The 27,555-nt window shown below is 40.6% G+C and overlaps 2 protein-coding genes across 16 annotated transcripts in view; one reads left to right on the forward strand and one right to left on the reverse strand.

Annotated features, from left to right (window-relative positions):
• Positions 1-2: 2 nt before the first annotated feature.
• Positions 3-23,809, forward strand: PDSS1 (decaprenyl diphosphate synthase subunit 1). 5 transcript variants are annotated; one of them, XM_064444849.1, is made up of 11 exons: positions 3-215; positions 1,733-1,797; positions 2,692-2,815; positions 3,179-3,309; positions 10,800-10,941; positions 11,738-11,849; positions 11,938-12,047; positions 18,732-18,812; positions 19,007-19,120; positions 22,556-22,636; positions 23,298-23,809. In XM_064444849.1, the coding sequence occupies exons 1-11, from the start codon at positions 78-80 to the stop codon at positions 23,436-23,438; spliced, it is 1,239 nt and encodes a 412-aa protein (XP_064300919.1). In that variant the 5' UTR covers positions 3-77; the 3' UTR covers positions 23,439-23,809. The 5 variants fall into 5 exon arrangements, with proteins under 5 accessions (XP_064300919.1, XP_064300918.1, XP_064300917.1 ...); XM_064444847.1 differs by lacking the exon at positions 23,298-23,809 and adding an exon at positions 23,176-23,291 and having other exon boundaries at positions 8-215; XM_064444846.1 differs by having other exon boundaries at positions 10-206.
• An 875-nt stretch (positions 23,810-24,684) lies between these two features.
• The window catches only part of ABI1 (abl interactor 1), an 84,071-nt gene continuing 81,200 nt past the window's right edge, over positions 24,685-27,555 (reverse strand). For all 11 annotated transcript variants that reach the window (XM_064444841.1, XM_064444845.1, XM_064444840.1 and 8 more), the window contains 2 exons: positions 27,249-27,434; positions 24,685-25,564 (listed from right to left, as the gene is read on the reverse strand). In XM_064444841.1, coding sequence (XP_064300911.1) covers positions 25,389-25,564; positions 27,249-27,434 — 362 coding nt within the window. In that variant the 3' untranslated portion in view covers positions 24,685-25,388. The remainder of the gene's footprint in view (positions 25,565-27,248; positions 27,435-27,555) is intronic.

Genomic DNA, 27,555 nt, shown 5'->3' on the forward strand with positions numbered 1-27,555 from the left:
CTGGGCGGTGGGGCTTCCGCGTCCGGGTCGCGGCGGTGCCGGAAGGCGGTGCGGGCGCGGCGGGGCTGGGGGACACCATGGCCTTGCGCTGGTGGTGGCGGTGCGGCGCCTCCTCCCGCCGGGCGCCGCCGCTCGGCTTCCTGCCGCGCCTCAGCCCGCCGGGGCCCGGCTCCCGCGCCCCGCCGCCCCCGGCCCCCAGCGCGGCGGTGAGTGAGGTGCGGCGGCGGGCGAATGGAGGTCACCGGGAATGAATGGGTGCCCGGGGGGGGGGAGGTCGGGCAGTCACGGCCGCCCCGCTTCGGGGCCGCCGCTCCTTCGGCCCTTCTCGGCCCACCCCTGCCCGCCCGCCCGGGGAGCGGGAAGGAAGGCCCGGACGCGGTCCCGGTGTGCGGCGGGCGGCAGCTGCGCCCCGCCCGCGGTGGGGGCTCGCGGGCGCCTGGAGCGCTCTGGGTGCAAGGTTAAACAACTGGCTTAAGGGTTGTCAGGGCAGGGCTGGTTACTGTGGTGGGAAGACTCTGCTCTAGGTGGGAGCAGGGGAAGCGATTTTCGCGTTAGTGCGAGATCTTCGACGTGTCCGTGTGTAAGGTAGCGTTAAGAGTTGTAACGGGGGGCAGTTCTCCCAATGCATTCCTTCACACCTTCCTCAAAAGGCCAAGCTGCTGCTCTGACCTGCAGCGAAGCGTTCTGGCTGCGATGTGTCCGGCATCATGCATGAGCCAGGCTTATGGTGTTAAGCAGCCCTGTAAAAGAGGGGGTCTGTCTGTGCCCTCACCGAAGGAAGAATAGGAAGAGATCAACTATATTTTAACAGCAGAAAACGGTGAGAGGTATGAGAGAGCAAAACTATGAAAGCCTTCGCCATAAGGCTGGGCACGGAAGTCAGGCATCAGAGAGTTGCAAATCTATGATAAGTTAGGGTTCCTCTTCTTTCTCTCCTTCCCTTGCCTCTTTGCCTGGCCTCTTTTCATCCTGTACACTAGGAAGATGGAAGGGTGCCCTGGAGCCTGTGTGTTGCTCTTATTTCTTTCCCTGCATCCAAGGAGAGAGAGACTTCAAGTCGCTTACAAGGAGACACTGAGGCATGAGGAGCAAGTTCAGGGAACTTTTCTCCAGTTCTAGGTCTCCTTGAATGTTTCTGTTCAGGCTTTTGGAGAGGCGGTTTGGTGAACATGTGGATTACGGTGATTTCAGGCTGGGTCAGCCCGCCTAGGCTCCTGAGTCAGCATGCACTCCAGGGCAGGGCTGGGTAGACCTTGGCAGCGATGCCAGGAGCAGAGCAAAAGGTGCATTTCCTTGCTTCAGGGGAAAACGAGGACATGTTCTTCTTCTGTTAGTGTAGAGTTTACAGAAACAGCTCTTTTCCTTTTCTCTGTGCCTTGACTGGTGCAGTCCAGATTTGTCTGCAAGACAGGGAACGTTTGAAAGTTGCACTCTCCACGAGTGCAAAAGCAAGGGTTCATTAGAGCAGTTCTGAGTAATTAACTGATACGCCTTCTGGGCTGGTCCTGTGTGGGGAGAAAGTCCAACACTCCTGAGCAGAAAAGTCAGTTAATGTACATATTGGCAGCTATGTCTCACCTGATATGGAAGGAGATTATGAGACTACCTTTGCTGCTGCGTGATTAAAATGGAGATGTAGAGCCATGCTGATGAACAGACACTTGTTTTTTGTAATCATGTTTTCTGTCAGTTTAAAGTTCTATTACATTAATCCTGTTTCTTCTTTGTGCAGATGTGTCACTTTACCCAAAGAAGATTAACTTTGTCATTTCCAAAAATATGTAATGTATTTTGGCGGTAAGTTGGAGATTCATATTGTTGTGTAATGAGTAAAGACATAGTTATTGGGTGAACTGGGTAGTTACACCTGTGAGCTGTAAACTTTGAAAATAAGGTTGTTCACTCTAGTACAAATTTGGATAATTCTGTGTAGGCTGCTGCTATGGTGCTGAGTCTGAATCTAAGTCCTCCATCCTGGAGAGCAATAGGCAAAGCAAGAATGACCCAAGAAAACCCATATGGTTCACTTTGAAAAAGGAAGCATAGTAAGAAGCTTAAACTTCAACTCCAGGGAACATAGAAAAATCAGGCCTAAGCCTAATGCATCTTAATGCATCTGGCTGGAGCTTTCACCCTTTACTGATGAATTTTCATAGCATCATCATGCTACCTGGAAGTATTGATTTAAGTTATAATTTATAATGTAGCTAGGGGCGCAACAGAGAATTTTCAAATCCAAGTCAGGAATATTTTTCCAGGAGTATACAGGAGAGGGAAGAAAGTAACAGAATAATTCTATTACTGGAAGATAAAGCCTTCATTTCCAAATGTATGCTATACTATTAATCCTGTATTCAAAAGGATTACACTGAGAGCAATGTAGTTTTGCGTGTCTCAGAAGACTCCTGTAGTCTTTTAAGGGCGGGGGCAGGGGTGTTATTGTTTGCCAAATGCTGCACTTTGCCAGCTCCTAAAAGTCTATGATCATTAACATGTAGCTGTGCTGTCCTTGCACCTTAGTAGTTCTATAGAAAGTGTGTTTTGATGCCTTCTGTTTATGTTTTAGCCGTTTAGTTAAATTTTGTGTCCAGGGAGAGGAGGAGGAGGAAATTCTTTGAAATGTTTCTGTTTGTGTAATCAGGAAAAGGTTGCTTCTGACAATGTTACTCTCTTGAAAAACACTGTCACCAGGTTTCATCGTACAAGTACATCCCACTTGTGCAGCTGCAGTAAGACAGTTAGTGATGAAAAATACCAAGACCCTTTTCAGCTTGGTAGAAAAGACTTGAAGAACCTCTATGAAGATATTAAAAAGGTAAGGGATTTTGGTGACTGTTCTGTGATGTTGCGATGATCTGATTTCAAAAGCAACCATTGCTTTGGAGGATAGTTTTTGAAAGGATATTCTTTACAAAGAGCTGTTCATTGTTAAACTGAAGGCAAAGAGAGATCCAGAAAAAAAAAATATATATAGAACCAGAATGCAATTTTTTTTCCTCCTGATTTGTACTGCTGGAATGTATCATTTAGTTTCAGATTACTCATAGTAATTTTAAAAACAGCTTCAGCTTACTTTGGGTGGAATGAATACAGGCAATAACCTTATACAGGCATACTGTTTTGCTTACACTAAACAGATTGGCTTTGTGACTTGTATGCTAATATGTTCTTTTTATAGGAATTACTTGTATCTACAGCAGAACTTAAGGAAATGTGTGATTATTACTTTGATGGAAAAGGAAAGGCCTTTCGACCAATGATTGTGGTGCTAATGGCAAGGGCTTGCAACATTCACCATAATAATTCCAGGTGAGTTGGTCGCTTTTAGATATATGGACATATATTGTACTTGAAATTTATCATTCTTGTGTTCCTGAAAAATATGCCTAGAAACTTCATAAAAATAAAAAGCTCCTCAGTAAAACCTGAATTCAAGTTCTGTCATGAAGCTGTATTTTTGTAGTTAGCAGTGCAAAAGGAACTACTGGGTTTATTACATGCTTCCCTGTGTAAATTTGTGGACTACAGTGCAGCTGTAACTGGTGATGGATAAATAATGTTGCCAAATTGCGACATTTGTCAGGCTTTTAGTCAATTTTAGCTTCTTACATAAATGCTTTATTAGAACCTGTAATAATCCTTGAAACTATATGAAGTTGATTAAAAATATGTTTCATTTGTAACCACTCCTGTAGCTATTAAACTCTTGTCACAGGTAAGAACTTTGCTGCAAGAAGAGACTTTCATAGCTTTTTTTTTGTAATTATGCAGAAAAGCCATTGAGCAGGTGGTATGATTGTATTCAAAGCTGTGAGACATTCAAAACATAGATTTCCGTCTGTCTGTCACCCCCTAAAGAGCAAGTTTCTACACTTTAATGTAAGATTCTAAGCTTAGAGCTCACGTAATCCTCATGTTCTTCAAGTTACTTGCCTTTTGAAAGCAGTTTTAACTGAGCAGAACCTCATGCTCTCCCTGTACTCTCTGTCACTCCTTGCTCTGGCTGATGGCAAGCGCTTCTCTCCACACATTCTTGTCAGTTGTTATGTTTGCATTCTGAGGAAGGATGTTGGCTGGAGTGTTCTGTGCCTTCCAGCTATGCTTCCAGTCTTCCCTTGTATAGAATTTCAAATATGAAATCTTTGGTCCCTTCCCAGAAGTGTTTCTAGACTAATTTATCAGTCTTAAGGGATTTCTCTCGACTCTTGCATAATTTTTTTCCCTTAGTTGTAGATAAATGCCTTGTTGGACTTGGTTTCTACCTCAGAGCATGGCATATATTTTGCTCCTTGATATGGCACCTCTCCCAGTATACCCCCTCCTATGTGAATATAATTTGAAGGAGAAAGCAAAACCTAGTTGGCAGTGTCCTGTCCTGTGTGTGCCAAATTCCTCTTGCTTTAGGAAAACATTGTCCAGAATTAATGAACTTCACTCCAGCCTGATTCTGTTCTCCATTCAGTACTGCTCCCTGTCATTGTCTTAGAGGTAGCAAAGGGAACAATATTGGTTGTGAAACTCGTCAGGGATGTCCTTTGTCACAGTGCTGACTGGCTTAATATTTTCATGAGTGACCTTGACGTGAGAAACAGGAGTATGATGATGGTACTTTTTGATGACGAAATCATTCTTGATGACTGGCCATCTGTGGTGGTAGGAAAGGAAGCACAATAAATGTAAAATTTCTGCTTGAGCTTGAATGCTTATGAGTTTCCTATTAGGGTGTAACCCCAATGTGATTTGCAGCCACCTTCTCTATGAAAAACCTTGTAGCGCTTGTATAGTGCTTTGTGAAATCATCAGCATATCTGATCCTGTGTTCAAAAAAAGATAAGTCCAGCTAGGTTCTGGGATGGACTGCAAAGATAAATCAGGGAGAATGAAGGACTTGTAGTCTACAAGTTTGTCAGGAACAGGGGTGAAAAAGCTGTTTAAGACAAATGACGAATGTTGCTAAGAGGGTGGAAACTTAGGAGAAGACTTCTAACAAGTGGTGCAGTGAGTTTTTGGAGCATCCTTCTAGACAGAATAATGGAAAAAGTAGTTTTATCTCATTGTAGTGTGTAGCATGAGAAGCTTATGAACAAAATTACATAGTGCACATGCAATAGTAAGGCTGGAATTGATGTCATATAGTGTAGGAGGTGAGCAGTGAATCAAAGATAAGTAGATGTAGAAAGAACTGAATTTGCCTTTATAAGCTCAAAGCATATTTGCTGCTTTTTGACATATGTATATGCTCATGGACATATTCTTGTCCATGTGTTATGCTGTCTTGAAACCATCAGGACCAGTTTTGAGACCTGCCCTATACCAGTGAGAAAGTGTGATCTCAGAGTCCAAGTGCCACATATGCCCGTGGCTACTGCAAAGCAAATGCTTGCCAATCCTCAGCATAAGCCTCTGTGTCATTTGGCAGCTTTTGTACATCTGTTGCACTTTTTGTCAGCACTTCCAAACTGTTTGATGTTTAAAAGCCTCCTCAATAATCTGAATGTTCCTTTTATAAGGACAGACTGATTCACTATCTCTGTCATGTTGTTTTTAGAATGAAATCCTGAGTAGAGAGAACAGAATTGTTTCAGCAAAGGAAGAGAATGAAGTCCCATGGTATTTTCCTTCCTGTTCTTTGCCTTGTGACACTTTTCTCTTAGCCTATGATTGTAATTAAAATTCACATATGTTTATACAAGTCTTTTTTGGTTCATGCATGGTGACCACCATGTTTTGAGGGTTGGGTAGGCCATGCTAAAAGAATATACTTTTATATTTTGGATACCTGCTTACTGTGAGTTGGTGAAGTATTGTGGGCATTTTCTTTTCTTTTGCTTTTAAGCTTCTTGAAGCAGGCTGTGTTACACCTGCTTTGTATATACATATACTTCCAGTTCACACTGACACTGGTTTCATTATTGTTGCTTCTTAAAGCAGCGTTGCTTCCAGGTGACAAATTGTTCTTCCAACTTTTTACTGTTTGTGAAGAAAATTGTATACATAGGAAAGGAAACACTGCATATTTGTAACTCGGCTACTCTGCTATAGACCCGAGGGGGAAAAAAAAACTTGCTTTCCATTCTGCTTCTTCCAGTATTTTCTTTAAGATGTTTTCCTTCCAACTTGTCATTTCCCTTAAAGCATTTTATCGTTCTTTTCCTCAGTTAATATTGATTCTTCTCCCAGACTTGTTTGAAGCTTTGGTTCTCACACAGGTAATCAGAGAAACTGGCCAGAACGTCTGTAGACCTGTGGGGTGAGCCAATATCCTGTGCTGTTCATCCCTAGCATTTTTTTTTTTAATTCTGCCTCTGGGGTTTGTGTTACTGATGTTGAGTTTCTCCTTCATCTTGTTGCCATTCTCAATGGTCATGTAACTTGCGGGACTCAGCAAGCTTTTGCCCGTTCTTTTGTTTTGATTTTTTTTGTGTGTCTGTGGTGCAATACTAGTAGAAAAGGAAGTAATATTCTTCCTTGTTTGGCAGTTAAAATAACAGGACACAACTTTGTAAGGTTATAGGTCCTCATCTTATGAGGGAGTCCACACAGACCTCTCTGTCTTCACAGCACAGAGCCCTACCAGAATAGCTGAGACTTCTCAAGTGAATGGAGGGGAACACCCAGGTAGCTCTGCTTACAGGTTAGGTGACAACATCGTTTATGTTTAGATTTGAGGAAGGCTAGGTATTTAGACTGCCCTCAGCAGGTTAACTGTCTTTCTGGAGTGAGGTCACTTCATTGTAGTCATAACAAGGAGAATGACAGTTGTATAAAGAATCTGAACTACTATCAAAAAGATAAGTGTCTGAAGCATTCCAGTTGTTCTGTGCTGGTATGTTGCGGGTTTTTTTGCCTTGAAGATCCAAGTGTCAGAATCACAGAATCCCAGGTTGGAAGGGACCTCAGGGATCATCTAGTCCAACCTTTCTGGGAGGAGCACAGTCTAGACAAGATGGCCCAGCACCCTGTCCAGACGACTCTTGAAGATATCCAACGTGGCCGAGTCAACCACTTCCCTGAGGAGATTATTCCAATGGTTGACTCTCCTCACTGTGAAAAATTTTCCTCTTGTGTCCAGTCGGAATCTCCCCAAGAGCAACTTGTGTCCATCCCCCCTTGTCCTCTCCATGTGACTCCTTCCAAAAAGGGAGTCTCCATCTTCTTTGTAGCTGCCCCTTAAGTACTGGTACACGGTGATGAGATCCCCTCTGAGCCTCCTTTTCTCAAGGCTGAACAAACCCAGTTCTCCCAGCCTATCCTCATATGGCAGGCGTCCCAGTCCTCTGATCATCTTGGCGGCCCTTCTCTGGACCCCTTCCAGCCTGTCCACATCCTTTTTGTATAGCGGGGACCAGAACTGTACACAGTACTCCAGGTGTGGCCTGACAAGCGCTGAGTAGAGCGGGATGATGACTTCTTTCTCTCTGCTGGCGATGCCCTTTTTGATGCAACCCAGCATCCTGTTGGCCGCCTTGACTGCAGCAGCACACTGTTCGCTCATGTTGAGCTTTCTGTCCACCAGGACTCCCAGGTCCCTTTCCACTGAGCTGCTCTCCAGCAGAAGTCCAACCTGAGTCCTTAGGTCCCTTGGGCAGTGGCTTTTTGCTTAACAATAGCAACTTTTGTGTGAGAGTGAGAATTGTAAAGAGTTTAAGCTGAAGTCATGCAAACCCTCAATATCACACATTCTCTGGCATTTCTTCACATACCTGTGTGCAGAATTTCACAGAATTATCACTTAGCCTGACTGGACCTAATGTTTCTGTTTAGTGTGTATTCTCCCGAGGTGTTTGCAAATAGGAGTTTTTATTTCTATTTCTGCAGTCAAAATGAGAGAGACAGACAAATAAGAGAAGGCCAGAGAAGTGCAGAGACATCTTAGTAGGGAAAGTAGTGAGCACAAAGGATTTAGGGGGGCAAAAGGGAAATAAATCCATCAAAATAGTGTAAGAAACACTTAAATATAATGACCTGGCTAAACTCAATAGAATAATATTTCCTAAAGATATAAGGCCTTGCCAGCAACCTTGGTGGTCTTTTCTTTCATTCCTCCAAACCATGGTTGTCAGATACCTGTACTGTACACTATCTTTCAGCTGTTCTGTAATTTGCTCCTGTGTTAACACATCCCTTCTCTATGCTTCCCCTAGTTTGCAGTGCCTTTTGTGCTGAAATGTTCATTTCCCTCAGCCATGGGGTCTTAACAGCAAAAGTGTACTTTGAGGTGTGTGGTTCTAACACGGGAATTCTCCAAGTGTTTTTGCATGTTTCCTGTCTTTAAATTGGCAATATTTACTTTACTGGCAAACACATTGCAAAGCTCTTTGTTGCAGACTGTAAATATTGCTTTGTGATGTTAAGTTCTGCCCCCACTTCTTTTTTTTTTTTTTTTTTTTTTTAAGAGGGATATTTGGAGAGACAGGTGTGTTTGGTTGGGTTTTTTAACCTGCAAGATCAGCCTTGGTCTTGTTCAGAGTATAACAAGTTCTGTGACTCTCAGACCTCAGGGTACTGTAGGTCCATAAAAGCTTCTCACAGAATCAAGCAGGGGGTCCTACTGAAGATTAGAACATGATTAAGGACTTAAAAATTAATATAATGCATGTGTAAAAATATAAACTTATAGTTGTATTTAAAAATAGTGTAAATATATGTAATCCTGGGGTGCCTTTACTTTGAGAATGACAAAAATGGCATCTTTCCACTTACTGGACTTGTGGGGACCCAGTTATCTATTGACTTAAGTTACTGCTACTTTTTGCTTTTGTTTTGCAGGAGAAGCAGAATGAAAAATAGCAGGGAGTGAGAAGGATCCTGTTTCTTGTGTGTTTTCCCTAAAATAGGCATGCTCTGCTTCAGAATTACTCTCACAAGATGTTTGTAGGAAACTATTGCAAATTTTTTTGCCAGCGGTGGGAAGAACCTGTCCTGAGACCTTGCAGAAATAGTAGTTTGAAAAAAACCCTTCAGGTTAAATTACCATGTTTGATATAACATTCTGGGAAGCAGACACATGAACCATGAGCATTCCTATGCCATTTTTAGTCATTGTCAGAGATGAAATGCACTGTAATGCAGAACTTTTCAAAACCCGCTTTTGAAATGTCTGTCCTTGTGCTGTCTTCATACTACTGAAAGATTTTGGTGTGTTGGTGAGTGTTGCCATTTACTGCTACCTCCCAGCAGGAAGTCCAGTCTGCTGACATAGTTAATGAAAAAGGGAGTCCCCAAAAGGAGACCAGTGCATGAAAGAGGCTGGAGACCTTTACAGTTTTTTGAAGGTAAGTTCTCCTACTTAGTAACAATAGTTTATTTTGGAAAACTACTTACACTGAACTAGCATTTGACTAAATTAGTAGTCCACAATAAAACTTACCTTCAAACAACCGTGAAGGTTTCCAGCTCTTATTTTCTGTTGTTTAAAAGCCACGTTTTCACAGCCTATGAGCCGTACATCCTGCTATTGTTCAGGATGTAGAACTCCCACTGACAGCAGTGCAGAGCTCTGCATAGAGGTAGGTGTCAGAATGCAATGTTACGTCAGCAGACTGCAAGATGTTCTTTCAGTTTGTGATTAATCACTGGATTTTAATAGACATAGTCAATGCAAGAAGATTGTAAATTCCCTTCAGCTGATCTGGAACGATTAGCTTCTGTTTCTCTCAGTTCTTGTTTTGTTCTGCTGGAAAATAGTGTGATTTGCTCTGTTATCTGTATACCAGAAGTAAGGTATCTGTATATCAGAAGTGATTTTTTCTTTTGGGGTTTTTTGGTTATTGGTGTGGGTTTTTTCCTTTGGTTTGGTTTGTTTGTTGGTTTTTTGTTGTGGGTTGGTTTTTTTTGCATCCATGTGGGCTTATTACAGCTTTAAGGCATGGCTGACTGGGATTGCCATTTCTGGATCCTGCAAGCAACCCATGATCAAAACAGGTAGAAGAAGAGAAAAAGAGATACTAGAACACGGCAGTGGCAGTTGGATACTACTAGGGTAGACAATCCTTTGAGTGGCTCTTTTATGTTCATTTTTCCAACCTTGATCCCTAGATAATTGTTTCTATGCTCTTCCATTACCCTTTTTTTCACATAATTTAAGAAATAAAGTAGGTGTGAACTACTGAGGATTGAATCCTCAGTGTTAGATCTTCCCAAAGGCTGAATTTCAGCAAGTGTTGGGTAGTTAGCATTTACAATCCTAAAATGGTTGCAGTATAAGTCCAGTTAATTCCTCAGGCTTTTGAAGACCCTCTGAGGTCTTAAGGTAATTAGATAACGGATAAGATCCACCAGTTATGTCTTTCAAATGTAGAATGCAGGTTTCTATGCCTGCTGATCTCCAGCTTGCTGGTTAGTAGAATTAGCCAGCTTTGGAGAGTTTGTGATGCTGCCTTTTACAGGTTGAGCAACACAGAAATAAGGAAAACTTAAAACTCTTACGAAACTACCTCTAATTTTTGCTCAGCTGTTTTCCAGATTTCTGTCTCCTTGGAACAATCATGCTGTGCTATTTATTGCAGTCTGGATTTAGAGGGATTAGAGTCAGTAACTCAGGAGTTTTGCAGTACTGTTAATGCAGCAAGGCCTAATAGGGATGGAAATGTCCCATTGCACTTACTGTACTAATGTGACCTTACTTTTTCTGTCTTCCTAATTCCAGGTTTGAAAGATGGGGTTCAGACCATGGAAAAGCTGCAACAGCTGTTTTCAGAGAAACACTTTTTTGTTTGATTTTAGTTGAGATTTCTTCTAGTGTATTGCAGCACATATAATTGATTGAATTATTTGACAGTTCTTGTTTTTCATTTTAGGGAGGTGCAAGCAAGCCAGCGCTCTGTGGCCATAATTGCTGAGATGATCCACACAGCTAGCCTAGTTCATGATGATGTTATTGACGATGCAAATTCTCGCAGAGGAAAAATGACAGTCAATCAAATCTGGGGAGAGAGGAAGGTGAGTTTGCTTTTATGTGCAAGACTTGCCTTCAAGTTTCAGCAGAGCACAAATACCTAGTGTTTTTGTCACATTACTGTCCTTAGGCACAGTCTTGGGGTATGCCAGAAAAAGCATGAAGAGGTGTGTGCAGACTGTGGGTAAAACAAATGTGTGTTCCTTTTCTGAACTGTTGGAAGCATTAGATAATGTATGATTGTAGTGTGATTCGTACTGATTTTACATTCCCTATGCCATTCTCTGCTGTGCTGTTGGAATACTTTGAACTTGTACTTCATCCAGAACACTATAGGTTACCCTCATTCAGTAGTAAACACAAAAAGGTTTTCAGTCAGCATGAACATTTTTTTAATGTTTTTTTGAGAGGTGTTCCTTCATAAAGCATTAAAAGGAAGGTCTTAAATCAGAATATGCAAGGAAAGAAGTATGCTGCTGATGCATCAGAACTTATCACGGCAATTCAGAGCTGACATGGCATAACAGTCACAACAGAATGGTCAAACAGAAAAGTAACATTCAAAAGAACTTCACAGGCAAACGTGTTCAGATATTGCATACAGGGAGGACAGTGCTTATATAGAAAGATACAGAGAGCACTATAAGATACAGATTCAAAAATGGTTCCAATTTTGATATTTGGTTATCTTCTGTTTTCTCTCTGTTACAATGAGATATGTGTGATTTATGTAGGAAAATTATGTAATGTGAGTAGACCTGCCAAATAAAGGAAATTGTATTGTCTGTAACACTTACAGGAAAAGACTTAAAAGATTTATTTTTTTTTTAATATTCTTAGGCTGTTCTAGCTGGTGACTTCATCCTCTCAGCTGCTTCCGTAGCTTTAGCACGAATTGGAAACACTACTATCATCTCTGTTCTAACTCAGGTGATTGAAGATCTGGTGCGCGGTAAGGTCTTTTTCTATTTTTATCTTCAGATTTGCTTGCCTAAGCAGTATACCCACAAATAAAAACTCCTATTTGTGCAACTTTTTAGGGGAATTCCTCCAGTTGGGTTCCAAGGAAAATGAGAATGAGAGATTTGCTCACTACCTCGAGAAGACTTTCAAGAAAACTGCGAGTCTTATAGCAAACAGTTGTAAAGCAGTATGTACGTCTGTCTCTTCTAAAGTTAACATACCATACTGTAAGCTTCACAGCTAAACTCCTAGTTACTGTTCTTTTCTCTAGAGAACCCTCCAAAGCAAACTCTAAATGGTATTCTGCCAGAATGTTAATGGGTTTGAGATTGTGCATTTTATCACAGTTCAGCTGTGTAGCCTCCATTATTGGTTTTCGCGCTTTCTTTTCTGTTTTTTCATACACAGATCTATTGTTATCCTCACTTGAATCAAAATAAGGTTCACAGTGGCAGCCTTTAATTTATTAAATTCTGCAACTTTGAGACCCTGCTTTCAATCTCAGTTGATAATTCTAGAGCCTGTAATTTGATTTTAAGTCGTCTTTAACATCTGGTCCCACTCATTGGTGCAGAGTGGGACCTTAAATGATAACAGCGGGAGGAAACAACTAATTGTGTGTACTCTACGTTACACTGTAAAAGAACAGAAGCATGTACTTACTGCTTTGTTTGGGGGTTTTTAATTATCAATTGCTATATCCAACCCTATCTGTCATTCAGTTCTGTTACTTCATTACAAAAAGATCTGATTCAAGACGATGTTCTTAATCAAAGAACATGTTTAGTTTTAGTGCAGAAAATTGGGAAGGTGGGCAATAATCTCACCCCAAAAGAGAGTTATAAATTTTGGTTTGTTTGTTTTTTTTATTAAAGGTGGAATAGCTGGTGTATGCTATAGCAAAAGGAGTTCTAAGAGAATTAGACTAAAAATCTGTGCTAGTGTTATTCATCCTCCTCTGTTCTCAGAGAACTGGTACGCTCGTGCAATAGACAACAGTTGAAAATTGCTTAAATGAAAAGGATCACCTAGAATGAGAGACAGATTTTGTGAGGAGGGCAAATACCTTTCATTCTAGTTGGAGGAAAGAAATGAAGTCTTTTGGATTGCTCATATTAATGACAATATGACCCTGGCAAGAATTTCCCTTTGCAAGTCTTCATTTATATTAGTGGGCAATTGGACTAGTAAGGAGTATCACGTTATTCTGCTACCCAAATGAAAACATGTAAGTTTTTATATTCACTTTGACAGTCTTCCTGAAAGAACCTTCACAGATAGAAGAAGAAATCGCCTTCCCATTGGGTGGATTCTGCTTGCAAAAGTGCTGTTTTGAATCTTTTCATAACTTGCAAGAGTTAAGGATTGAAGTACTTCCCTCAGATTGTGGCTGTGATGCTGGTGAAGGGGGTGTTCAGCTGCTTTTCTTGTAGTGGTTGTTCTGAGTTGTTCCATTGCCGAATTGCTGGAATTTTATATGCAGTAAAATTTGTGTTATAAAGGAAAAACAAGAGAGGGGTCTGCCTTTATGGCAAAACTATATTTACTGCACACAGTAGCAATGACTTGTGTATACATGTCTCCCTCAGTTTCTTTCTGCATGGATTAGGAGAACTCTACTGACAGCGGTGAAACAGGCATTTTTTTGTTTGGGATTTGGTATTTTTTTTGTGGGGGTGGTGGTGGTGGTGTGTGAATGTTGGGGGGTTTTTTTGTTAGGTCATTTTGGCTACTAAGGAAAAGGATGGAATCAGGAGGGAGTTCTGTTTTCTGTAGCAAAAATGATAAGCAGGATCATCAGTTCTAGCTGGAAAAGAAATTCAGTTGGGCAATTCACATCTTGTTTTCAGGGACAAAGCTAAGGAGAGAGATTATTGGTTTTCAGAGCATCTGTTACAACCAGGCTTGTGTGTCATTAGAAACAGTTCCGTTCCTGTTAATGATAGGGAAAAAACAATGGTTTGTTTCTGTACATAAATAAGATAAATGTATTAACTGGAAAGGAGATGTCAGATAAGTTCAGGTGGCATCTTAGAATTCTACAGCGTCACGCCTTAGAGATGGAAGAGTAGGGTATTCCTGGAAAAACATCTAAATGAGATAATAAACAGTCTGTCAGTACTGGTCTAGTCACTGTACTAGATACCTTCTGCATCACCAAAGCATAACTGCATTTAAATCAAAAGTTCTTTAAGTTAGCAAAATAATTTTTTTTCTGGACAGAGCAGTCTGTTCAAGATGTTAGAGCCATTCCAAACTCCAGTTTATGTCTGCAGTAGTTCTGCGTGGGGGAATGGTTACCGAAGGTGCAGAGTAATACATTGCAAAAGGAAATGGTGGCATATGGCCCAGAGGGTCAACTGAAGCCTTAGTTACTGAAAGGCATTTTTCAGAGAAACATGAGAGGTGACTTTGGTTCAAGAATTCAGAAACAATAAAGCTGAACTGGAATTTCTATGAGTCATCAAGCAAGCTGGAGATGGCAAAATAAGCTGAGCAGGTTCTCTTCCTGTCTTTTTTTTATCCTGCTGTAATGTGAATTCCTAACACTCATTAAGCTGTTTATATTTTGCATAGCATACTTTCAGAAGAGGGATTAAATCATGCTTGTTTTGAGATAAGTGTAAAGTTGCAATAGAGATTCTTGATTTCTGTATTAGAAGAAAGCATGCCGCCTCCACAAGTAAGGCAAGGCTGTGTATGGAAGGTCTGCCTTAAGGACTCAAGAAAAGGAATATCTGCAGCTCTGGATCTACCTGTGAGCTCCTGCTTTAACTAGTTCATAGTTTGGTGTGTGCGCAGGGCTCAAAAAAAACCTACCAGGGTGTGGAACTGTCTAGGAAAAGAAGACCTCTGACCACCACCAGCAAAACTGATCCCCCCAGTCCAGCCAGGCATGCGGACTACAATGAAGTCCAATGACAGATGCAGGGTAATAACATCAGTAGCATCACATATTATGGTCAGCCAGTAAATTGCCTTATTTATAGTTTAAAATGAAATACCCCCAAAAGAGCTACTGTTTCTTCATCATATTTGCTATGAAGATTAGCATAAATATATCACAGATAATCAGGCAGATAATCTTCACTTCTGTAAAAGTACAATTCTTCATAAACAAGTACTTGGTTAACATATTAAAAAATTAATTGAGAAAAGGTCAAGTACATGAATGTGAAGACTCAGGACAAGATAGTTGTCTGCTGTGGCAGGGGGCTCCTGCTAGGTAGGTATCTTCCTCTCCCAGGGAGGCCTTCATAACCCCCTTCCACGAATAGTTACCCAAAAGGATTTGAAGAGCCTGGAGGAAAAGTCAGCAGCATGCCCTGCAGCCGTGAAGGATAAACACATACTGGGCTGCCTCGCTACCAGCATAGCCAGCACATCAAGGGAAGGGACTGTTTTCCTCTATTCAGCACGTAAGAGCTCAAGGCTGGGCTCCCTCCAGCAAGGCAGACATTCACATTGTGGGGCAAGTTCAGTGAAAGGCCACCATGATGGCTGGGGGCTGGAGCACATGATATGCCAAAAGCTGGTTTTCTTCTGGAGTAGAGAAGGCTGAGGGAGAATCCTCTTGCTGCCTTCAGCTATGTAATGGGGACGGTCTAAAGAGGATGGAGAGATGTGCAGTGAAAGGGCAAGTTGTACCATGGAAAAATTCAACTAGCTATTAGGAGAAATTTCTCAGTGAGGTTGCTCGAACACTGGAACAGGTTGCCCAGACAGGGTGTGGGATCTTCATCCTTGGAGAGGCTCCGAGCTCAGCTCGACACAGCCCTGAGCAACCTGATATAACTGAAGTAAGCTCTGCTTTGAGCAGGTGACTGGACCAAGTAACTTTCAGAGTTCCTTTCCAACCTAAACTGTTCTGTGATTCCACTGGAAAAACAGCGGTGGATGAGCCATGAATGAGAAGGCAGGATCCTGACTGCTTCAGGAGATGTGTGTGGAGGAGAAAGGCTAGAAAAGGGGAGGAATTTAGAGCCTCTTCATTTCCGTGGTGTCCACAAATCCAGGAATGTGAGAGCAAACATCTCTTGTACTGTTTATACAAGTGTATCCCGGCCCAGCAGCAGGTTTTCCTCGCTGACCTACAGGGCACTGGAATAGATGTGCGAGTGCTTTCAACTCCAGCTGCTGTATTCTCACATGATAAATAACAGAGCAGGATTTATCTGCCCACATCTGATGATAGAATATTTCATGGATGTGAAATTCAGTAAAGAGGCAAGATTGTTTACAGTCTCTCATGTAACGTAAAAGAATAGAAACATTTTTTGTATTTTAAAAAAGTGTGTTTGAAAAAAATGCTAAACAGATTTACTTGCTTTATTGAATTCAGGAACTTTTCTAAAGAATTTGTTCCACTTGTTATTAGGAAGGACTTTTCATCAGGATTTAGTGGAGGACAAGTCTGAATTCATGCAAGATTAAATTTGTAATCAACGAGTCATATCAGGGGAGCTATAGGATGTTTTCAAAGGGTGAGCTTTATCATCTAAGCATATGTCAATATATTGACATTGTTATCCTGATTTGTGTTTTTAAATGCATGCTGTTATCCCAGTATGGCTTCAGGTAAACTTCATCCCTCTCCGAGTGACAGGCTGACTGCGACAAGGCAGCCTGCCTGCATCCCAGTGAGTGTCCGGGTGGGGGCAATAATCCACAAAAGCAGTTTGAGAAATTGGCTCCTGAAGGAACGCCTGGGAGACAAGGCCCAGTCATGTTGCAGGTTTATGAGGTGGCCATGGTCAGAGATTTGCCCACTTGAGGCGCGATACGCCTATCAATTTCCTGGCTTTTTTGGGGTGTTTTTTTTGTCTTCAGAAACGTTCATAACCTGAATAGGAACTATGAAGGTGGTCTCTTCAAAGGTGCAAGAATTAATTTTGCATTGATGAATTTTGCTTGTGTTACATTCTGTATCTCATGCTTCTGTTTTTTAATTGTACATATACTGCTGTGATTCTTTATATAGGTAATGTCTGCGTCCCCAGAAAACCACCCACCTACAGGAATAGTCTGACCTTTCAGATCAATTGAGAAAGCTCTTCTCTTTACACAGCACTTCCTGCCCCCATCTCTCAACCTGTGCCCACTCTGGCCCTTTGCCATCAACCCGGATTTTGTCACTGTTCTACTGAATCCCATATTGTAGTTCATAATGTGAAATGTGGTAGTGGGTAAAGATTTCATTGAAACAGGGTAGATAGTTTCCCCCTGCCTTGCTGATATTTGATTTATATTACAGAAGCAACCAGAAGTTTGCAGTAGAAAACGTTAGCTCTTTGGGGCAAATACTGCTATTTAAGAGAAAAGCATCAAAAGGAGGATAAAAGGGCAAAATGTTCTGGGTTGATAGTCCCTAACAATATCTATTTAAATATCTCCTATTTGCAGCTTGCTCTGTTTTAACAGCATTCAGAATTTTGTACGATTAGACATAAATAGCATTATTTACCTGCTATGCTACCCTCCTCTTTTAAAGACAGTTGGGAAATGTGAGATGCTGTTAATGCCTCAGGCATCCAGATTCCTCTGGGTTTTAACTGTTATCCACGGATGCAGGTTATGAATGGGAAGTGTTCTGATGCTCAGTTACGAAATGCACTGATACATGAAATAGTCTCTAATCTTGTGCGAGTTGCATCACATTTATTAGGATATAATGTTGTTTCTTATTTCCATCTTCACGTTCATCTTCAAAGCTACTACTAGATTCTCTTTTAGTTTGGGGTTGTTTTTTGGGTTTGGGGTTTGTTTGTTGTTTTTTTTTAATGATCCTATCTTACATAGTCTTAAAGAATTTATATACATATACACACGCACATACACACACACATTTTTATGTCATGTGGTTTTCCTAGCATGTATTTTTAGTCATACATCAAGTAAAACATATCTTCACTCCTTTCATTAGTCACAGCAGATTTGGAATGTCTGCAGTAAACCAGGATGGATTTTTGCCCCGTTCCTAATTGCTTTATTGAAGGCTGAAATAAATCTGAGTATTTAAACATAACCAACCTCATTTTGCAAAGTCTATAATCAATATATAAATGCAAAAGCATAAGTGCCGTTAGTTTGAGGCAAGATATTAATTCTCAGATCTTAGTCTGTGTCCTATGTTTTAGCTTTGTAGAGTTGATTCAGCAAACTTCTGTCTCTCAAGTAGTCAATTCCTTTATCTGTACTCAATTAAAATTATTATTTTTTTTAATCTCAGTGATAATTTTGTCTAGCTTGGTGCACTTTCTTCATTCACTGTCTTCTCTTTGCAACTAATTATCCCTTGATACCTTTGTCTGCAAGCTAATCAGTTCATCTTCCTGAGCAATTCAGTTATAGTTAACATCACTCTTAAAAATAGTCTTCCTTATCTCAATTGTCCTTCCTAATTTGGGTGCAACACATCCAGTTTTGTGGATCTTTTATGAGACATGTAATGTCCCTTTATCTGTTGTCTGACCTCCAATTATCCCCTGGCTGATTTATGTATGTAATAAATTTAATTCCTGTCACTGCACTGTATATGGCTGCTAGCCTGCATGTGCAGTGCAACCACATTTCCTCTCTCTTCATCCTTGCATTATTATTTCTAAGTCCGATAAATATTTAATAAAGCTAATCTCTTTCCAGACTTGAATATATTTTTAATACTGCACTGCTGTTCAGCTGTGTCTTCTAATAAGCTTGGCTATTTGTGTGTATCCATGAACAGAGATAAGCAAGAATGTGCTACCAGGTCAGCTGTTTTTCCTTTCCCAGATCCCTACTGTCTGTGCTTGCAATGTCACACCTATGGTCAGAGACTAAAAGTGGATGTTAACTAAAGCTTTCTATTTACTTGGGTTTTCTTTATTTTCAGGTTTCAATTCTAGGCTGCCCTGATCCCAAAGTTCATGAGATTGCATACCAGTATGGAAAAAATGTTGGCATAGCTTTTCAGGTAGTGCATTTGTTGAACTAAATGGAATCTAAAATTTAAACTTTTCCAAACTGCCTTAGAAATCAACTTGGGCTGTCAATCCTTTCTAACAAGGATTTCTAACAATCCTTTTCTTAACAAAGTTTATTATGTATTTAGTTCTCATTTAAAAAACCCAAAGTTTTAGAATAAACTGTATGCTTATCTCTTTCCAGCTAATAGATGATGTGCTGGATTTTACATCGTGTGCTGACCGTCTGGGGAAACCAGCAGCAGCCGATCTCAAGCTCGGATTAGCCACAGGCCCTGTCTTGTTTGCTTGTCGACAGGTAAGCCAGCAAACAAAACAAAAAGTGTCCACTGCCCTTCACAGCTTGAACACATCAAGTCTACAGCATAACTTGTGAGACTCGTGAAAAACCAGCGCATTCAAAACCAGCTGGATTTAGTGTGCACATGCATGTTCTTCCAGACTGAGAAACACCTTCCTACACAAGCCCTTTTACCATTAGGCCCTGGTATCAAAAGCAGGACTAGTCTTTTGCTGCCCCAGTTCAAGTGCTGAACCTTCGCAAAGGGGCAGGTATCAGAGCGTTTTTGCATGTTTTCTGCAGGTTATTCCTAAGTAGATTCTTGCTTATGTTCTTTCCCGAGACATCATCTTCTCCCCAGGCTTGACTATTTATGTAGGCTTTTTGCCAAGTTCTGGGCTTTGTATCCATCCTGGGGCCAAGAACTTCAATCTCTGCCTAGCTTTTAGGTGGGCACCTCTATGTGTTGGATTTGATCTCTTCATCTCTTTGTCCTCAAGTCTTACACAGTTACAAATGTGGGAAGCTTTCCCTTCCAGAGGTAAATGTAATAGACATTTTGTATAAGAGAAAAAGGAGTATCATGCTTAAAATTGATCAAGATTTGTAGTAGCTTAAAAATGATTTTGAGGCATACAAGGAAAACAGAAGTGCTAGCAGCACCAAAAGAAACATTAAAATTGGTGCTAATCCATGAAAGGGGAAGAAACTGGATTAATGCACCTTGCTCAAGCTTTTGGTTCACCTGAGGAAAGAAGATTGGGGACTTAGAAACTAGTCCTTCCTACCAAACTTCACAGCATGATACAAAAACAACTGGCACAACTAGTTCCAGTAGAACGCTAGGCTGTAATCTCTCATTGGACTTGCTCAGAGCTTGACATGGGAAAGTTTCAAATGATTTCAAACCATATACAACTTTCATTTACTTCCCCCTCTTTCTTAAAGAGCCTGGGTGGGCGGAGAGGGAACATATGTATGTGTGTGTTTCCTCATCCTTTGGGCATTTACAAGGACATGTATCTCAGAAGAGACAGGAAAGCAAAGAGCATCAGCCACTCAAGAATGCAGATGGATGCACGCTGAGAACAACCTCCTCCATGTTCTCAGTTCCTCCCAACAGGTTCTGGGAGATTCACAAACTTGTTCTTCAGTCATTGTTTCTGAATTTGTTGATAATTGGCAGGATCTTGTTAATCAGTAACTGGAGTTGTCTAAATAACAGTGAGAGACTTAGGTACAGAAAGAGGGTGCAACTGTGAAATGGTTGGTTGGTTTGTGTGTTAAAGCTACCTGTAGAAACAAGGACATGTTTCAAATACTCTGATTTTGGCAAAGAATGGTGACACCGATTGTCTTGTGGGTGCTGAATATTCCTTTTTTTAAATTAAAACTATTATTCATTTGTTTGGGTTGGCTGTCTCTGACTTCGAACTTCATCTATCATTTAATTAGCTTTATAAGATAGATGAGTTCATAATATGGAAACACAAGAAAAGAAAAGCTGTCAGTTCTATTTTAAAATCTTACTTGTCCTTTGTAGGTCACTTTCAAACGTTTTTCCTCGTTTATATCTTTAATAGATGGGAAGTGTACGTTTTTGCATTGAAAGATAACTTCACCAGCTTGCAAAGTTTTCTGCATTAACCAGAAGGCTTCTTTGCAGAAAATTTCCTGCTGTTTTCAAGGAACAGGAAGAACAGCATTTAAGTCTGAAGTGATACATAAACATAAGTGCTAAAAAAAACTTGGAGCTTCAGCATTTACCTGTGCTGCTACTGAAAGATGTTTCATCTATTTGTATCTGAGAAGAAAAACTCCTGAGCCAGGACTTGAAGATAGTCCAAAATGTAATTGTTAGTTATAAGCTGTCTCTTCTCTTGAAATTAATATTACTGCTATCCTGCATACCCTTTAATATATCTGGTAATCCTCATGTTGTCTTCTTGACAAACATACTTTAGTTCTTAACATGCTCCGGCTCTTCAGTGACAGCCACCTTTTCTTCTTGTCCTCTCCCCTCCCTCTGAAATACATCGTTGTGCATTAGAATATTAAGGAATGTTTAGCTTGATGTGAGACCTATTTATTCAGTATTTACAGTTAGTTCACTCAGTAAAAAAACCCCAATATGTATTTTTTAAGGAAATACACTAGGATACACTAAGGCTAAAGCCACTCTTAAACTAGTACAGCTGAAGCATGAGGGTTCATTTTTATTAGAAGTGTTCCTGTCAAATGCTTATATACTGCCCGTTATATCTGCAGATTTAGTGCATTAGATCCTTTAGTGCTTAAATATAAAAAGTGAAAGCATGTGCATCCTTTATCATTGTAAATATGAATAATATGAAAATGGAGTATGTGAACATGGCAATTAAATTGTCATTACATGGGAAGAAAGCTAGGATCCTGAGAAAGCCAAGTATGAGTCACCGTTAAACTTCCAAATGTATCTTCCAGGAAGACTACCTCTGAGCAATAGGGAAATGTCACAACAACGAGGGATGCTACATGCTTGTTCCTTAACAAGTTTGTAGAACTACAGTTTCAGGATCAAGGGTGTGTAAGGAAAGCAGATCATTGTTTACAAGTGTACGGCAACAAAATAATCTTTGTTTGCCTATAAACCTTTCAGACAACGTGAACAAACACCTCTTCCCATTAAAAACAGTTGTTCTGCAGAGTAGCTGCCTTGAGTTGTGGCCTTAGTTCGTTCAGTGCCAGATTTTTCTGTTTCTGTACTGTCTGAAGAAAGTGCCTGCATGGTTAGGTAAGTAAGTGATGCGGTGACTTTCTCAGACAACTGACTTCAGTTAGCTACCTCATCTGTAGGGATGTGAGTGTGCAGTGCTAACTACAAATTCTACATGACTGAGAACAAAATCAATTATGCTTGTCATTTTTCTTATAAAAATTTGTCCTGCGCTTTCCCCAGGCAGAGCCTGTGTATGTAAAGTACCAGAGCAATGGAAAGCATAAGTGGATCTAACAGTCAAAGGTTCCACAAAGGGTTTTACAGGTTGAACTGGGCAACACAGATATAACAAAGCTCCTGGGTTCTCTGTTGTACGTGCAGGGAAGCGGTGCTTCTTCTAGGTGTGCCAACACTAACCGTCAGTTGTGATATAACACTACCTCAACCAGATTATACACCTGGAAGTAGCCACATCAGGAATTACCACACTGGATCATCAGCTCAACACGATGAAATGGCAGGTGCTAACTTTTGCTACAGCCAACAGAGCCAGTCAGTTTAAGTTTTAAATGCTTGGACTTCGCTATATTGCAGTCCTATGCAGATGGCAGGTGTTAACCTATAGATATAGCTGCAGTAACAACAGTGGCAGGGGAAGAAGTCTATCCTTTGGTTTCTTTTTGACCTTAGCATGGCAGGCAGCTACACGGAAAACAGCTCATATGCAGTACAAAACCTTCCTCCTTTGTGCTTAGTTTCCAGAAATGAATGCTATGATAATGAGACGATTCAGTAAGCCAGGAGACGTCGAACGTGCTCGGAAATATGTGTTGCAGGTAGGACTGGTACCAAATATTTCCTTCCTGAAGTACTGTCCTTGCTGAAGTCAGTCTGAAATTAATTGCCTCAGAAGTAAAGTAGCAGGGCTGCATTTTCAAAGGCACATCAAGTAGCATGCTATGTACAATACCAAGTCAGTACTCTTCAGCTGGTGCAGTGTTTTAGCAGAAATGCTAGGTACCGAAAAGCCTTTTTCCCTGCCTTTAACAGCATAAAAATCCCCATCATGAAAGTGAAAAGCTCATGTGTGAACTCAGTTCCTTCAGCTGAAGAGTAGCTGTATCCAACAGCTGGTGTAAGCAGCATGGAATTACCAGTCAGTTGAGTAACTGCAGTGCAGTGCATCTCATTGAGGGCAGGTGGGAAGGGGTTAAACCAATACTTTCTAATCCTACTGAATAGTATGCTATTAATAGCAGCGCTGTTTTGTAAGTATACTTAACTTTAGCATGAATGAGTTTTAGTAGTTTGACATTTTGGGCAAGAGACGTAGGATTCTGTGAATACAGAATGAATCCTCTTCCTTTCCCTTCAGAATATAATTAAGCATTCAGGGTCCTTACTGACCTTAAAACATCCCCTCGTAACTGGGAGAGGCAAAAGGCAGGAGGGAGGCTGACCAGTTATCCATTACCTTTAACTGTCTTCTCACATAAGAGTGATGGTGTGCAGCAAACAACCTACCTCGCCCAGCGCTACTGCCATGAAGCTACACGAGAGATCAGTAAACTACGGCCATCCCCTGAAAGAGAAGCCCTCATTCAGCTGACGGAAATGGTACTGATGCGAGACAAGTGAGAGAACTCCTTCTACTCATTCTGGCAGCTACTTACCAGACTGTGCCTAAATTTACTTCAAGTTACTTGCTTCCAACACAGGCTACCAAAAATTATTTTTTTAAAAAACTTTTTTTGGGGGGGAAGTTATACCTTTTTTTTTTTAATGAAGATTTAAAGTGTTTTATCATGGGAAGCCGTACAATTCAGAGCAAATCAAACTGTGCTGTACAATTGTTTTAGTGGGGGCTATTAATTGTGGGGGGTGGGAGAGATGTTTACATGTTGATGCTCAAAGGCCACAATGAGAATAAACATCAATCAGTGTATGAGAACTGAAGTTGTCCCACATTTCACTTGTTCACACTAATAAACAGAGCACGCGTGTCACAATCTGGTGAACTGTGAAGGGAGGTGGTTTGAATGCGTTCCTGACTTAAACTACAGAAGTACCTGGAATTGTATATAGGGAAATTGATTTACTATAAAAGACTGTATGTAGACTTTCATTGGTTATGTACATCAATGAGACATTTTCCAATTCATAATGAAGTTCATGTATGCTAGCGGTTGCTACTTGCTAGCAGTTAACATGATGCAGAATTTGAGATTGCTACAGTTAAAAACCCGAAATGCTCAGTATTCCTAAGTCACACTAAACATGAATGATTCAACAGCCAAAGCTTCAACTCCATCACCTTCCATCACTCATTACCGAGTATATTCAATACCCTCCCCCAAGGTCCACTTTGAAGTCCCAGACACATTCCTCTTACAGTAATTATCCAGTAGTACCACATTCCTTTTGAGGTTATTTAAGCCACAGAATGTGTAGAACAGGGAAGTACCTCATCTCTACCCCTCTCTGCCCTCCGTCCCTTAACACAATGGCTACGTTCCCCTCATGTTTGTTCCCCCTTTGTTGTATCTTCAGGAGAGCCTGCCGTCTCTGCTCAGCTCACCAAGCCAGCGAGTTTCCACTGAGAAATGTCAGAAGCAGATAGCGTCCAACTTACTACACCTAGATAACTAGATTCAGTCAAGAATCCTTGCTAAAACTAATTTTGGAAGAAAAGAACTTTTAAGAGTATGTATAAGGGTGTAATTCAGGTTTCATACCTAATTTATTTGCCCTCTGTGAGTGATAAAGTCATGTTACAAACATTTGCTTTTTTAGTACATTGCCTGTGATAACACAGCCATGATTTTGCTAAGTTAGCATTCCAAACTTCTTTGCCAAGCCAACCAACAAAGTAATGGACAAGACCTTTGGTTCACTTATATATTTATGAATGGAAAAAGTCATAATGTAAATTTACTCATTAAAAAAAATTGGGTACAAATTACACATACATAAGACCACCCATTTTTTGATTCACATGGACACCTTAGACCCAAACAACTCATTGTAATAGACTTCAATGAGAATACTCCAGGTAAAGATTACAACAATTGGAAGCATCTTGGATTTTTAAAAAAGTATATTTCAATACATAAGTTTGTATGCATGCTTTAAACAAATAGAGTTCAAGAATGAGCAAAGAGTCTAAACAAAAAGTAATATGACCAGCACTAACATTAAACTTCTCAACCAGATTTTAATATGTTAGTCTAACGTAGTGTTAGTTACCATGCTGTACTGAAAAATGTAATGGCACAATCTGATCATGGTTCATTAAATATTATACCCTACTTCCCCAGAATATTTAGGCTGGTCATAAAATTAACAATGCATAAGTAAATAAGTATAACCAGTTATAGACAGCTGCTTGTTTTACAAATTGCCATCAGGTAAGACATACCGTCTCCAGAGACTTAGAGAGGTGGACATTCAATCATACCATTAAAACAGAAGAAACGGGCACATTTTTCTTGAAAGTATATTAAGACAATTCTGTTAGCTTTTAATTACCCCTTGTAAATAACCATGGCATGACTGAATACAAGACCCAGCTTTGAAAAGCAAAGGATTTTAATCGGCATAGTGCATGATTGATTCAACATAATTCCCAGGAAACAAGCCAGTTACTCGATTGCAAACTCCTTCATACCAGCCATCATCATTCTTCTTGATCACGTAAATGATTGCACCCTCCATAAACGACAGCTCATCATCTTTGTCCTTTGTATAGTCATATATAGCAACAACTGTGGATTGAACAGGGACACGTTTAGCATTTTATTAATAGCACCAGTATTAAACATTTTTTGAAATACAATTATTTTTTAAAAGGCGGGTTTGCTATCCTGGGTTTTTCCATAAATGAATTCACATGCTTTCCCTGTTGAACATTAAGACCAGAAAATGAAATGTCACTCTTCTTGCAACATTAGCTACCGTAAGAAGTGGGTGGTGACTACACTGAACGCTCAGTTAAACTATTGACAGAGAGGTACGGTTGACCACAACACAGTAAAGCGGACCACATGGACACTTCAAAGCTGAACTACGAAATAACTGGCTCCACGAGCATGGCAGTCACTTCTGGTATGGATCCCTGTATAGGGATCTCTTGATTAGAGAAAGCCTTACCAAAGAAAAAAAAAAATAATTGTAGAAATGGCCCAACAACAGGAAAAAAAAAAATCCTGCACTGTGGCCCCTGCAGCCATAGAGCATGTACTTCAGGAATGCTCTTGGAACACAGCTGCTTAAGCCACTGACTGTACCGAAATGGATGGTCTTTGCTACAGAGCTTCTATGTAATAAGTTTCAGCATTACTTTTCAAGGAGCTGCAATGAATGCAGGCATAAAAGTCACCATAGGAAAAAAGTAGAAGCGAATTTACAGCAACATCAGCTATTTTTCAACACCTGCTCGGTGAATACATTAATCTTACCAACATCCAACTCATTGTGTGCAGAGATTTCCCTAAGGAAAGTAAATGTTGCCACCAATAATGTTGGAATTAAAAACCACCGCTATGAATACACAAACTTTGGACATCACAGCTTTATCCTTCAAAACAGTTAACAAGGATTTATGCAACTGATCAGTTTTATGAATTCCAAGAACCTACTATTTTACATATATGTATTCTCAGAAATCTGATGTCTTAATGCCTAGCGACTAATGATGCGCTGTATCAGTTATTCTCATCCTGTGGGCATGTCCTGCACACAGTCCAGTTAGGAGTGAAGATGGAACACAGCAGTTCTGCCAAGACAGGCGTCACAGGTACCCTACCCCATTTCCTATGTGCTACAGTACCAGCCAGATAATGAGAAAACTTGCAACATTGCTGTTGACAAAATGGTCGTCATCATCAGAACACGGACAACTCTACAGGCCAGAAATCAGCACCTCAATTATTCATGGGAAGAGGCATTTACTATATGAGTTCATACCTAAGCACAGTTTATAGCCTGCTGATCTACAGTCACTGGTAAGTCTCCAAGGTAGCCTCACTACATTTTGAAGTTGAACACCTAATGATCCATTCTATCTATTGAGTTTGATGGGATAAATAGAGCTTGGGCTTTCTGGCCTTCTTGCCACACTATTTCTAGATTGCCCAGCAATCCTGAGGTAGCTACAGACACAGTCCAGCAGCTCAGCAAAGACGAAAGCCATCCGACTTAGATCTGCTTCTCAGAAAGGATTTTTTTATCCATTCTAGAATGCTTGAAGGTGTTTTATAATCCTTCCAAAGAATGATATTTAATCACATTAGGTGTTGCCACAGACAAACTAATAAAAGAAAGGTTTGAGTTCTGATTCAGCAGGGACAATGATTGTTTTCATCAGACCCAAGCTAAATCCTTTGTTCCCTTCGGATACCATTAATCCTCTGATACTGCAACAACACAGAGTTGCAGCGCTTCTCTTACCTTTCTCTATATAATTTTTAGGTGCCCAAGCAGGATCTCCATCTGCGTAGGGATCGCTGTACTGCACAACTGCAGCCTCCTCATCCTCATAATCCACAGGGGGTGGAGGTGGAGGAGGAGGAGAGTCATCAAACATCGGCATCTCATCAGGAGGCGGTGGTGGGGGAGGAGTCGGGCTATCAGCAACTAGAAATGTTTGGAGATTATTTTTTTCTTAAATCAAAACAGTGTGGAGTTGCAAACAAACCTGAGGCTGTACACTGTAAATAAAAGGGGTGGGGGGACAACACACATAGCATGCACTATA

Source organism: Phalacrocorax carbo, chromosome 2, assembly GCF_963921805.1.
Source record: "Phalacrocorax carbo chromosome 2, bPhaCar2.1, whole genome shotgun sequence".
Lineage (NCBI taxonomy): Eukaryota > Metazoa > Chordata > Aves > Suliformes > Phalacrocoracidae > Phalacrocorax > Phalacrocorax carbo.

Coding starts and splice junctions, on each gene's coding strand:
- PDSS1 (XM_064444849.1), top strand. CDS start 78: ATGGCCTTGCGCTGGTGGTGGCGGTGCGGCGCCTCCTCCCGCCGGGCG. Junction 10,942..11,737: donor AAATCTGGGGAGAGAGGAAG/GTGAGTTTGCTT, acceptor TAATATTCTTAG/GCTGTTCTAGCTGGTGACTT. Junction 22,637..23,297: donor CTCGGAAATATGTGTTGCAG/GTAGGACTGGTA, acceptor TTCTCACATAAG/AGTGATGGTGTGCAGCAAAC.